The 12,274-nt window shown below is 53.6% G+C and overlaps 2 protein-coding genes across 3 annotated transcripts in view; one reads left to right on the top strand and one right to left on the bottom strand.

The window, feature by feature from the left end:
* The window catches only part of CAP1 (adenylate cyclase associated protein 1), a 7,610-nt gene extending 475 nt beyond the window's left edge, over positions 1-7,135 (top strand). The window contains exons 2-13 of one of the 2 annotated variants that reach the window (XM_017736133.1): positions 66-166; positions 591-668; positions 2,505-2,648; positions 2,740-2,825; positions 2,958-3,063; positions 3,167-3,338; positions 3,950-4,125; positions 4,312-4,435; positions 4,536-4,618; positions 5,076-5,219; positions 5,587-5,640; positions 5,841-7,135. In XM_017736133.1, the coding sequence (XP_017591622.1) occupies positions 66-166; positions 591-668; positions 2,505-2,648; positions 2,740-2,825; positions 2,958-3,063; positions 3,167-3,338; positions 3,950-4,125; positions 4,312-4,435; positions 4,536-4,618; positions 5,076-5,219; positions 5,587-5,640; positions 5,841-5,870 (1,298 nt within the window). In that variant the 3' untranslated portion in view covers positions 5,871-7,135. Of the gene's footprint in view, positions 1-65; positions 167-590; positions 669-2,504; positions 2,649-2,739; positions 2,826-2,957; positions 3,064-3,166; positions 3,339-3,949; positions 4,126-4,311; positions 4,436-4,535; positions 4,619-5,075; positions 5,220-5,586; positions 5,674-5,840 lie in introns of those variants that run through there. The other variant, XM_008635071.2, reaches the window with a different exon arrangement.
* Positions 6,963-11,394, bottom strand: PPT1 (palmitoyl-protein thioesterase 1). The gene is made up of 9 exons (XM_008635070.2): positions 11,277-11,394; positions 10,915-11,024; positions 10,052-10,179; positions 9,712-9,782; positions 8,917-9,019; positions 8,749-8,839; positions 8,521-8,619; positions 8,271-8,342; positions 6,963-7,959 (listed from the first exon to the last, which is right to left on the bottom strand). The coding sequence occupies exons 1-9, from the start codon at positions 11,374-11,376 to the stop codon at positions 7,837-7,839; spliced, it is 897 nt and encodes a 298-aa protein (XP_008633292.1). The 5' UTR covers positions 11,377-11,394; the 3' UTR covers positions 6,963-7,836.
* Positions 11,395-12,274: the final 880 nt, after the last annotated feature.

Genomic DNA, 12,274 nt, shown 5'->3' with positions numbered 1-12,274 from the left:
CCCGGGGCTGTGGCAGCCTGTGGGATGCTCCTGGTGATCCCTGAGCTCCGGTTCCTTCCCCACAGGAGTGGCTCAGTACGTGCAGGCCTTCGATGCCCTTCTGGCCGGGCCGGTGGCCGAGTACATCAAGATCAGCAAAGAAGTCGGCGGGGATGTGCAGAAGCACGTAAGGACTCGAGTTCTCCCCCTGCTCTAGAAGTGCTGCCTGTCCTTAGGGCTGGAAGGGCCAAGTTGGCTGTCAGAATCTGCATTCCTCTAGCACTGTATCCCAGGATCTTTAGAATCCCTGAGGATTCAAAGCAGACACCCAGATAACCTCCAGCAGATTGCCACCTACACACACACGATGAATCAAAGCTGCTCCTGGAAATCCTTAAATGCCTGGCTCTGTACAGACCTTGGTGCAGGCCTTTAGGAGGCCTGAAAACTCCCCAGCCCTGAGCTGTGGCACTCTGGTGAGGTTTCTCTGGGGGTGGGTTGCTCCTGGAACGTGCTTTGGGATCAGCGTGCCAGGCTCCTCACTGTGGGCAGTGGGATGATCTGTTAACGTGGCACGAGGGAGTCTCCCTCATGTTTGTGTCTGTCCTCAGGCTGAGATGGTCCATGCAGGCTTGATGAGCGAGAGGGCTCTTCTGGTGGTGGCATCTCAGCATCAGCAGCCAGCAGAGGTGAGTGGGGTAAATCAGCAATCAGAAACCTCTGTCCTCGGGGTCGGGGGTGGCTGTGAGTGTAGGGGGAACCTGGGCTGTCACAGCTGGGCCAAAAGAGGAACTAGAGGAGGACTGGGGACACTTGCTGAAGGCATGAACAGCTCTGGGTGCTCCCCAACTGGGCAGAGTCCTGGATGTTGGTTCTGAGAGCTGCAGAACTGGCATTTTCCAGTTGTTACAGCAACAAGTGTTGTGGAGCTGTCAGAGCAGCCTGGGGGTGTCAGCTCGCAGCCTCTGTCTCGAGTTTCACCTGGCACCAGCTCTGCTCAATCAGTGCTCCCTGAGAACCTGCAGACAGGATCCTGTCGGAGCCAGGAGCCACCCTGGCATTTGTGTAGCTCGTGCTTCTCATTATGTGATGCTCAGAGACTTTCAGGCATCAGACTCCTCCAGGAGCAGAACAGACACTTGTCTCTGCTTGTCTCTGCTCAATGGCCTCTGAATAATCGCTGGGCTTTTAGGATTGATTTGTCCTTAGCAGGTAATTTAACACTTTACCCTGGGCTGCTGCTTCTCAGCAGGATGTGTGGCTGAGAATCTGATCCTGAATGCATTGGCTTTTCCCTGCTGAGAACTGTTTTTCCTGAGCAACGGGATCCCACCTTGCTTTTCTTTGCAGTTATTATCTCACTCAGTCATGGCTTCTACTGTTACATTGTGGGAGCTGGATTTCTGTGCTCCTTTCCTATTCACTGCTAAATAGATCTGCATCTTTTCCCCCAAAATCAGCGTTGGAGGGTTGTTCTGTCCCACCAGGCTTGCTGGGATGCAGCTCTGTGCAGCCTCTAGCCTGAGAATCTGCTTCTAAATCCCACGGACACGTTATTTAAATAAAGGATTATGAACAAAGAACAGCCTTAATCTAGGGTAGCTCTTTGTGCAGGTTGTCTGGCAGGAGTCTAATTCTGGAGCAGCCAGTTTAAAATGCAAAATGTGTGAACTCTCAGTGCTTGTGGTGAAGAATTTCCCCATCCTGTGACTGAAATGTGCTGCTGGGCTGGAGTTTCTGAAAGTGTGGCCTGGCCAGCGGTGCTTGGGACCTCTCAGTTTTCATCTAAACAGAGGAAAGGGCAGCAAAAGGAGAAGCTGAGGCTTTGAAAAGCAAGTTTTGCCCAAATTTGTCCCTCTCTGCTGCCACCAGCAGGAGACTTTCCGACGCTAAAAGAAGGAAAAGTTGCCTAAGAGGCGTCTCTGGAAACATGGATCTGGCTCTTCGCTGTGCTCTGACCCCAGAGCACTTCTGGCACTTCCAGTCAGCATTCCAAGGGAACAGCACACAGGAACAAATTTTTACCATCCCAATACTAAAGGATTGACTTGAGAAATGACTGGAATCCTGAAGTCTGGCTTGATGGGGGTGACCTTTGAACTCGCTGTGACTCTGATTGTGGGGCAGGCTGTAGGTGCCAGACCTGCCCAGCACCCCTTTCTCTGAGGCTGGGGGAAAGATTTAACAAACTGTCCTGGAACAAAAGAACCCAGGAAAGGCAAATGCTATTTCTGTCCTCGTTACTAACAAGCTTTGTCAGTGTCTCCTGGATTGAACATGAGTCACAGTTCTTGGCGTTCTCCCACAGCACCAATCTGATGGGAGCAATGACTTCAGCCCTGGAGGAGCTGGGCTGTGGGACCAAGCTGGGCTTGGAGAGGGCCAGGCCTGGGCAGGAGCTGTGGCAGTCACTTGGGCCAGTTAGAATCTTGTTGCGAGCGACCATCACCTCAGCTGTGCAGCCATTCCAGAGCCGTGCTAATTAATCTCCTTAATTGCTGCTGTCCCTGTGTGTTGTTGTGCAGAATGCGTTCTCAGAGCTGCTCAAACCCATCTCGGAGCAGATCCAGGCCGTGCAGAATTTCAGGGAGAAGAACCGTGGCAGCAAACTGTTCAATCACTTGTCAGCAGTCAGCGAGAGCATCCCAGCCCTGGGCTGGGTGGCCATGGTAAGGGCTCCAGTGGGGAGGGGTTTTCCTTGGGCTAATGGGGAGGAGTCCTGGTGGGCTGTTCGGTGCCAGTGTGCTCTTTCTGCTCTAGGCCCCAAAGCCTGGTCCCTACGTGAAGGAAATGACTGATGCTGCCATGTTTTACACCAACCGGATCCTCAAGGAGTACAAGGATGTGTAAGTTCACCTTTATCTTAGGGATGTTGTTGAACTTGGCCAGCTGGGTGTGCAGGGGCTGCTCCAGCACCTGCCCACTGCTGCTTTCCTTGGCCTTTAACTCCTCCTGCTTTGATCTCCGTGTGTCCTCAGAGATAAAAAGCAAGTGGACTGGGTGAAAGCTTATCTGAGCATCTGGACAGAGCTGCAGGCCTACATCAAAGAGTACCACACCACAGGGCTGACCTGGAGCAAAACAGTGAGTGCTGGCTCCAGCAGGGAGCTGCAGGGTGAGCCTGGCGGGGTCACCACTGCACAAAAGGAGCTCCTTCGAGTGCCTTTCCTCTTCCCTGCTCTTCCAGGGTCCTGTAGCCACAGAAGGGGCTAAAGCACCACCTGCCCCCCCAGCTGGGGTTGCACCCCCACCTCCAGGGCCTCCCCCTCCTCCTGCCCCCGTGAGCTCCAGCACAGACGACTCAGCCTCGCGCTCCGCGCTCTTCGCCCAGATCAACCGGGGAGAAGGGATCACCTCGGGTACGTGGAGGGGCACAGGGAGGGAGGGAGCTGCTCTGCTGCTGGTCCTTGCTGTGCTGCTGGTCCTTGTTTTCCTGCTGTCCCTCAATGCACCTGCTTAGGAAATACATAAAAACCCATCTGGTCCCAGTCCGGGGCTGGCCGCTGGGGCAGCGCTTTCCCAGGACAAAGTGAGCACATTTGGGGGAGAATTCTCACCCTCTTCTGGCAAATGTAACACGCCATGAACTTCTAGCTGGAATGGAGGCTGAGCCCTTTGGTTGCCTCTGTGTCTCTGGCACAAAAAGTGCGATTTTGCAGCTGTTGTTTGCGCAGAACTTTCCCCTTTTTTGTGTTACCTGGGGAGCACATCAGGACAGGAGGTGCTGGGCTCAGGGCTTCTTCCAGCTGCAGAATGGAAGAGCTGGCACACTCTGGTTCTGTGGTTCACGTTGTGTTCTTGTCAATATTGCACCAGCATTTCCTGCTTCCTCCTTCCCTTCCTGTCACTCACACTTGGGCTCAACTTACAAAGAGGGAGTTTATTTGTGTTTTGTAACCACTGATGTTTGGTGTTTGTGGAGCTGCACTCCTGGAGGGGAGCTGGGTCTCAGGTTTGCCCTCTCTTGCAGGCTTAAGGCACGTCTCAGATGACATGAAAACCCACAAGAATCCAGCCCTGAAGAACCAAGGGGGCCCCGTGAGAAGCGGCCCCAAACCTTTCACTGCTCCCAAACCAGCCTGTAATGCTAATCCCTCCCCGAAGGCACCTCCATTGCTAGAACTGGAAGGCAAAAAGTGGAGAGTGGTGAGTGCCTGGTGCTGGCAGGAGTGGTTGGAGGGGTGGGAGCTTTGGAGCAGGGAAGGAGGCTCTTCTGGAGACTTTTCTCCTAAGAGGCACCAGCCTGAAGGCACCTGTTTGCTTTTAAAGGGATTTGAGTGGATTCATTGCTCTGCATTCAGAAAATGAAATGTGTTTCCCCTGCCTTTTCAGGAAAACCAGGAGAATGCCACTAACCTGGTCATCAGTGACACAGAGTTGAAGCAGGTAGCATATGTTTTCAAGTGCACAAACAGCACACTCCAAATCAAAGGCAAGATCAACTCCATCACCCTCGGTGAGTGGGGAAAACCCTGCAAGCTGCTTCTGCCTGCTGGTGCGTGTGCAGGAGCTGAAGCCTCCAAAATCTTTGTGCCCTGATCTGCTTTTCATTGCAGATAACTGCAAGAAGCTGGGTCTGGTGTTTGATGATGTGGTGGGCATTGTAGAGATCATCAACAGCAGGGATGTTAAAGTTCAGGTGAGTTCCTGTTCTCACTGCTGGATGTGGAGCAGTTGTATTTCCAGACCAGGAATGTGCAGCTGTGGAGAATATCCATGAAACACCATCAGTCCCTTGGGAAAGGGCTGAAATTTGTCTCTTTGAGCTGTTTCAGGGCTTGGGGTAAGAGCTGAGGCTCTGTGAGGTAGCAAGAAACGTTTGGCTGCCAAAGCAGGAGGCCAGCAGTAGGATTTATTCCAGTTCAGTTTGGGCATCTGATTTGGGACGGTCAGTTTGCCCAGTGTTGGCTCAGGTTTTGTTCTAAAGAGATCAGAACAAGAAAATTAACTTTGGGTTTTTACTGAAGGTGGCAATATTGAATCTCATGCGTCTGCCACAGGGAGGGCTTGGAGTCAAACCTCTTGCCTTGAAAGAAAACACCCCAAAAAATGCTCTGGTTGTCCAGTTTTAGCTAATTCTGCTCTGGCCCTGCCAGGTCATGGGTAAAGTGCCAACGATTTCCATCAACAAGACAGATGGGTGCCACGTGTACCTGAGCAAGAACTCCCTCGACTGCGAGATCGTCAGTGCCAAGTCCTCGGAGATGAACGTCCTCATCCCCACCGAGGGGGGGGACTTTGTAAGTGCTGCTTTGGGATCCTTCTGCAGCTCTGCTTGGGCCTGGGGGATGCAGGAGCTGGGGTTTGAGAAAGCCCTGCAGGGAGTGGTGCTTACAGGGAGGTGTGGAGGGATAATTTATAGAGGTCAGAGGTTGTGATAAGGAAAAAAAAACCAGCAGAAAAGGTTGTCTGTAAATAAGATTATTGCTGGTTTGGGAGAGCTGCTTCTTCCTCAGGATCTCTTGGGGGCAGAACAGGCACCAGTGGTGGTACAGGAGGTACCAGAGCACAAAGCTAAGAAAAGAACTGCCTGAAGCAGTGGGAGTGGTTACTAATCTCAGTCATAAACTGATTTTTAACAACAGATTTCTGGTTTTTACCCTCCAGACTGAATTCCCTGTCCCAGAACAGTTCAAGACAGTGTGGAACGGTCAGAAGTTGGTTACCACTGTGACAGAAATCGCTGGCTAAGCCGAAAAGCTCCAAGGCTCACGCCCTCCCCTGGCCCTGCTGTGGGACAAATCTGCTTTCAGATGATTCTCTTAGATTTCTTGTACCTTTCTGCTCTCAAACTGCTTCTCTTCTACCCGAGAGACACAGCTGCCTGCCATCACAAGACAGTGTGGAACGGTCAGAAGTTGGTTACCACTGTGACAGAAATCGCTGGCTAAGCCGAAAAGCTCCAAGGCTCACGCCCTCCCCTGGCCCTGCTGTGGGACAAATCTGCTTTCAGATGATTCTCTTAGATTTCTTGTACCTTTCTGCTCTCAAACTGCTTCTCTTCTACCCGAGAGACACAGCTGCCTGCCATCACTGAGATTCCTCTGCCTGGGGCTTGGGGTAGGTGGCGGGTCATGTATTTTTCTCTCCCCTTGTCCCATCTAACTGCACCAATCGATCAGAGTCTCGGTGAACTTCACAGCCAGTCCTGGCAGTTGGCTTTCAGAGTGTTGTTTTTGTATTGCCTTTAAGCAAAACTGTTCATGTGAGAGGAATGTTGTCCCCTTTTTAACGAGTAACGGTGTCTGTCGGAGTCCACAGTACCCAGCTGCTATGGCAGATGTCTTGGGAAGGTCCTGGAAGCTGCTCATTCCAGCTCTCTGGAGCACTTGGTGGCATCACAGGACATGGGAACGGTTTTGTCGGACCAAAGGCTGAGGACCTGGGCCAATTCCACCCTGATTTCTCTTCCATCATTCCCACTAGCTCAGTGCATTCCTGATTGTGCCATGACAGGAGGCTTCCATTACCCAGTGCCACAGGAAGGCTGCAGCGGTGTCACCCTGCAGCCTGGCTGGGAGCTTGGAGCTGAGCACCTCTTACTCCATGAGCCCTCCACCTTCACAAGGGAACCTTTGCCCCAGGGCTTCCTTCTTGGAGCAGCTGAACTCAGGTTCAGTCTTCCAGGACGGTTCTTCTGAACCTGTCCCCTTCCCCCGAGGAAGGGCCTCCTCCATTCCAGGTCAGTAGTGCAGAGTTGTAAATACCCGAGCTGGATCAAGTCGGTTCATCGCTCTCCTCCTCATCTGCAATCTCAGCCCCCACAAAATCAACCCTCCCCCCTTTTTCCCCCCTTGTTGCTTGGCTCTTGATTTTGGTGGAAGCTCGCAGCCTCTGTTCCAGGGCCCTGGAGCAGTGGTGGATCACACAGTACTGTACTGACCCATAAAGGGAGCTGCACGTGCTTTGACCTTCATTTTTCCAACGCCTCGGGTGGCATAAGCATATCTTAAATGCATCTCTTCTGTAAAGTGTCAATGTTCTTTTTTCTCTAGTACAAAACTTACAAAAAAAAAAAAAATTATGCAAATTTTTTTTATTTTGAAACTGTCCTGTGACTTGTACTTGTCTTCTCCTGAGGCTTGTGGAAGAACCTTTCTTATGTACTTGAGATTATACAGAAGATAGAATAAAGTTAATGCCAACTTGCTCATTACTGTGACTCTTGTCTCTTTTTGGGGGCACCCAGGACTTCAGGCAGGACAAGATGCCCCTCTCTGCCCGACCCTGCCTTGATTCCTTTGAAGAGTTTCCCAGACTTTCCTCAACTCCCCTCCACTCACAGTCAGTAGTTGTCCAATCTTTTCTTTTTTAGTTGGTTAGATGGAAAGTTCTTTATTGATTTCAGTTGTACAAAAGAACATAAACCAAGCCAGTAGTTGAAAACTGTTCAAGCTGTTAATACTGCTGAACTCCAAACCCTCTTCCCCCCCCCAGAAACCCCTCAATTTGGTGTTTTTCCCCATCTTGAAGGATAGGCTGTAACATAACTGCCCTGCCATGAAAGTCTTGCTGATCCCTGCACGAGTGAGTTGGGTTAATACTGCCAGTGTGTCCTGCAGGAACAGGGGATGGAGAACAAACCTCTGGCTGAGCTGATCCTTCTGCCCTCACCAGGGACCAGCTCAGCCACAGCTCTGAGAACTGAGGTCGGTTTACCAGGCCCTGTGCAGGCTGGAGTGTGTCAGTCAGTGCAAGGCTCAGCCCAGATGGGGCTGGAATTAAATCCCGCTGAGCTAAACCTCCTCTTGTTCCCCTTCCCCAAATCCCTGCAGGCTTGGATGCACTGAGTGCTGTTGCACAGTAGCTGGTGTTAGAGACAGTGAAAAACCCTCCCCCAGTGCTCCCAGAGGAGCTTCACTGGAGGAAGGGGAGGATGGTGCTGTCAAACCACTCTTCTGAGAAGTGCAGGTGATCCCCTTTCACCCCCAGGAACACCAACTTCCCTGCTTTGTCCATCTCCTGCAGCCCCAGGCGATCCTGCAGAGACAAGGGGGAGATTCCACCTCTGGAGGGGGAAAAGGGATTTCGGGGGACTCTTGCAGCAAGGCTTTAAACAGGAGCAGAGCTCATGAAACACACACTGAGGGGAATCCTGAGCCAGGCAGGAAGCACCAGTGTCAGTCCCTGGATTTCACCAGTGCCAGGAATGGCTGGAGGGAAATGCCTTCCCAAACAAGCAGCTCCTGGCAGGGGGAGGCAATGCCCCAGGAGTGACAAGAGCAGAGCTGTGGGGTCCCAGGGACACTAAAGAGGGGACACAGCAGAAGCCCCCAGCCCCCAGAACTCACCTCTTTGTACAGCGAGGTCTCCTGCAGCGGGATGGTCTCCTTGGCTTGGCCACTTTTGTAAAACCCAAACCACTGCCAGGAGGAAAAACAAGGGAACAGCTGCTGAGGGCTCCCAGGAGCTGAGCAGAGGCAGTGCAGTGTCAGGCCTGTGTTTGTCAGGCCCAGCCTGCCCCTCAGCAACCTCCAGTTCTGCCACCAAAGGACAAAGCAGAAACAAGGAAGCCCCAAAACCTGCCCCTGCCTTCCTCACCTCTGAGATCGGAGGGTCCACCATGGTATCGTTGAGGAATTTCACCATCACAAACTTCTTCAGAGCCATCAGGTTTTTCTTGTAGGTCTCGTTGATGCCCTGGGTGGAAGCAAAAGAACAGATCCAAACCACTGGAGAGCCCAGAGGCAGGGAAACTGCCTGCTCTTCAACTTGAGCCTGCCCTTCCCAGGCTTCTGCTCTCCTGCTCACAGTCATCACTGTCCTTACCCTCTCCTGGTTGATGTCAGCCAAAAAGATGCTGTTCTTCCTGTAGTCCTCCTCCTTCAGCGGGTCATGCCAATACTCTGCTTGCACCAAGCTGCAGAGGGGAGAACCCAAGGATCAGCCTGGAATCCCACAGCTGCTCCCCTGGCCTGCCCTGAGGGAGGTACTCACTGCTCCTGCACAGCTTTTGTGTAGGCTCCCAGATCCAGGGTTTTTCGGATCCAGTCGCAGATGTGGGAGCTCTCCCCGGGACAGCGTGGGAAGCCGTACACCCCTGGGGCAGGGACACAGCCCAGTGAGCCAAACTGGGATCCCTCAATCCCTGCTGCTGCCCAAGAACCACCTCTTACAGAGCAGGAGCAGGAATTACCCAGGCTACCAGGCAGCTTTTAGCCCTGTGAGCTCGTTAGACAGCCCTGCTGGCCCGGAGCTGTGGCACAGACAATGGAGGGGGAGTGCTGGATGCTGTCCAGCTCACCTGCTGTGCTCCCAGGAGCACGGCTCCCTACAAGTCTTCCCACTCCACTACAAAGGAACACGCTCAAGGAGCTGTGGAACTTCTCAGGGGAGAGTATTTGATTCATTGCCAGCCACTCTTAACTACACACCTCCTTAATTCCATTTCATATCTCCCTTTCCTTGAGGCTTTGGCGTTCCAGAGGCCGATTGTAAAATACCCTCGTAACCCAGAAGGTTCAGTTTCACAAATCTGTAGAAATTCCTCACAAAATAACTCATGCCAGGTGCTCCCAAGGTGTGTAAGAATCCCACCCAGACCGTGAAGCCATCTACTTGCAGAGGTCCCTTTCCACTGGATAATGAAAACAGCAAACACTGACTGGGCCAAACAGATCACCAGATCCAGACAAGAACAAAGGGACAATTTAATTACTAAAACAACGATCAGAGTTTAGGAGAGAGCCCCAAAAGGTGCCTGGGAGATGTGACAGCTGCAGGGGATGTTACCTTGGTGCTGTCCCCCGACGGAGATCAGGTTGAGCATGGGAGGAGAAGGGCACCTCTGGGCCACGGCCCTCCTGTGGGGGAAGAGGAAGGAGCTGAGCCAAGCATGCCCAGGCCACAGGTGCAGCTCCTGCGTGGGTTTGGGCACTTGTGTAACATTTGCTGAGGGATTTAACCCCGCCTGCAAGAGCAGGGCTGCAGGAAAACACAACCTGCCCCTTTTGGAGCACTGCTGCCTTTAGGAGTTCAGCAGTTTGTGTGTGCTGAGCACTTCTAAAGGGTCTTAAATGAAGACCTGAACCCAAGAGGAGTCCCTAGAGCTGGAGCAGGAGTGCAGACTTACAGGAATTGGCCTCCCTGGGAGAAGCCCATGGCGTTGTAGCCTCCCTTGAGGCGAGGGTCCGTGGCGAGCTGGCTGCACACCTCGCTCACCTGATCGTTCACGTTCATGAAGAAGCTGTTCTCCATGTCCTGAGGGATCAGATTAGGATGGATCATTGGTACCTTTACCATGGCTGCTGCTATTTTAAGCTCTGCAAGCAGGTTGCTCTGACAGTTGTGGTTTTGAAGGAGGACCTGAGCTTTCACAGGGACGGAAGTGAAATTCCAGTTTTGAGACTTCCCCTTACCATGTCCTGCTCTGGTTGGCAAAATGGCCTCATGTGGGACAGTGACACTTCCCCAAACTTCTGCACAACTTGAATCTCTTCAGATTTTGTTCATATTTATAAAAATTAAAAATCAGCCTTCTCCAGAACCCAGAAAACTGCACCCACACTGCACATTATTTAAAGAAATTCCATAGGAACTAAAAAAAAATCTGTCAGAACCCATGGAGTGTGTAACTGATTACACTGAAGTAAATAAATGGTTGCAGACCAAGAAGCACGGCCAGGGATAAAGCTCTGCCTCAGCACAGCATCCACCCCCCCTGCAGTACTACCTGCAGGGCTTGGAGTGTGCTAATCAGAGGATTTGCATATTAATCCAATTTAGGTCAGGGATTTGTTTTCCCCCAGCGCTTTTCTGCAGGTATTAGCTGGACTTTATCGGGTCCTACCTGTCGAAGCTGTTTACCTCAGCGAGAATAAAAAATCAGCAGGGAAAGCGCAGCGGGAATCCTTGTGGAATCCTGTTAAAGCCAGGAACTGCAGCAACTCCAGCCCCACCCCCTGCACGCAGACACCCGAGTGACACCCGACTCACCTGGATCAGGTTGCTCCCGATCTTGAGAGACAGGACGTAAATCCCTGGAATTTTTTTCTCCACTAGTTTTTGGATGTAGCCCATGCTCACCGGGTTGCAGCAGCTGTCTCCTGCGAAAGAGAGCACCGGGCTGCACCACCACGCCACGGCCCCGGCCCTCACCTCACCTCCACAAACACATCACGAGCCCCCGCTGCCACGGGACCGCGAGCTGCCGGCGGAGCACGGTCAGCACCTCCCGGCCTCCGCGGACACCGGCAGTCCGGAGGAGGGGGACACCGGAGCGAGCGCCCCTCGGGCCTGCTCGGCCCCCAGCCAAGCCCCGCCGCTCCCGAGGCCGTTGTCGGGGGGTCCCGGCTCACCCATGCCGTGCCAGATCACCAGGGGCGTGACGGCGGCCGCGGGGCCCAGGCACAGCCCCAGCAGCGCCAGCAGCGGCACCGCCGTCCTGAGCGCCGCCATTTTGGCCAGTCACATGACTCGCCGCCCGCAGGGAGGGGGCGGGGCCTGATGGGCGGGACCAATCAGGGGCGTGGCTCGCGGGGGGGCGTGGCCCAGCGCGGGGGCGCGGCCCCGGGACCGGCCCCGAGCTGCGGGTTCGAGTCCCGCCGTCCCCGATCCCGCCCAGAAATCCCAAAGCCGGCGGCTTGGGACACGGGGGAGTTCACGAGGCCCCTGCCTGCGCGTTGTCCACGTGGCACTGCATCCTCTCTGCCCTGCTGTATGTTGGGAATGGGCTGGGGCACATCCTGGCCGGGCTGCTGGCTGATTTCCTCCTGCAGAGGCGGGTGCTTGGCACAGCACCCGTCAGGAAGCTTTTCTCAGCACTGAGTAAGGACAAGCCTTCATCTGCCCCCCAGCCTTTCCAACGCACTTGCGTGGCCTGTTATAAAACACTTCCCATTTCCTCCCAAGGGATGCTGCTCCCTCCCAGCCGCCCTCCTGGTGGCTGTGCCTTACCTTGGCTGCAGTTCCACAGTCCTCGAGGTCCTTCTCACGCTGGCCTTGACAATAATCAGCATGACAGGGGCAGGCTTCGATATCAACCACGTGGATGTTGTGCCCAGGCCAGGGGGTCTGACCTCTGTGCCCTCCCTGGCTCTGCATCCTTCCCGATCCCAGTCCCACAAGGCCTCTGACACTTCTACTCTTCCCTCTTCTGTAGCTGCTGGCTTTGGAAGTTAAGGGGTGAAATAAAGGCTTAAAAGTCCCCCCCCCACTCTTGCAGGGATGATCCTAACGTTGCTCAGCCCCGCAGGCAGTATTCCTGTGGTGAGGGAAGGGACAGGAAGCACCCACTCCTCTCCCTGCTTGTGACAGTTTCCTCCCTGCCTCCCTTTGCTCTCTCTCTCCCCAGAGA

The sequence above is a fragment of the Corvus brachyrhynchos genome, unplaced genomic scaffold (genome assembly GCF_000691975.1).
Source record: "Corvus brachyrhynchos isolate BGI_N302 unplaced genomic scaffold, ASM69197v1 scaffold65, whole genome shotgun sequence".
Taxonomy (NCBI): Eukaryota; Metazoa; Chordata; class Aves; order Passeriformes; family Corvidae; genus Corvus; species Corvus brachyrhynchos.
Note: the sequence above shows the minus strand (reverse complement) of the source record. Positions and strands in the feature narration are given on the sequence as shown.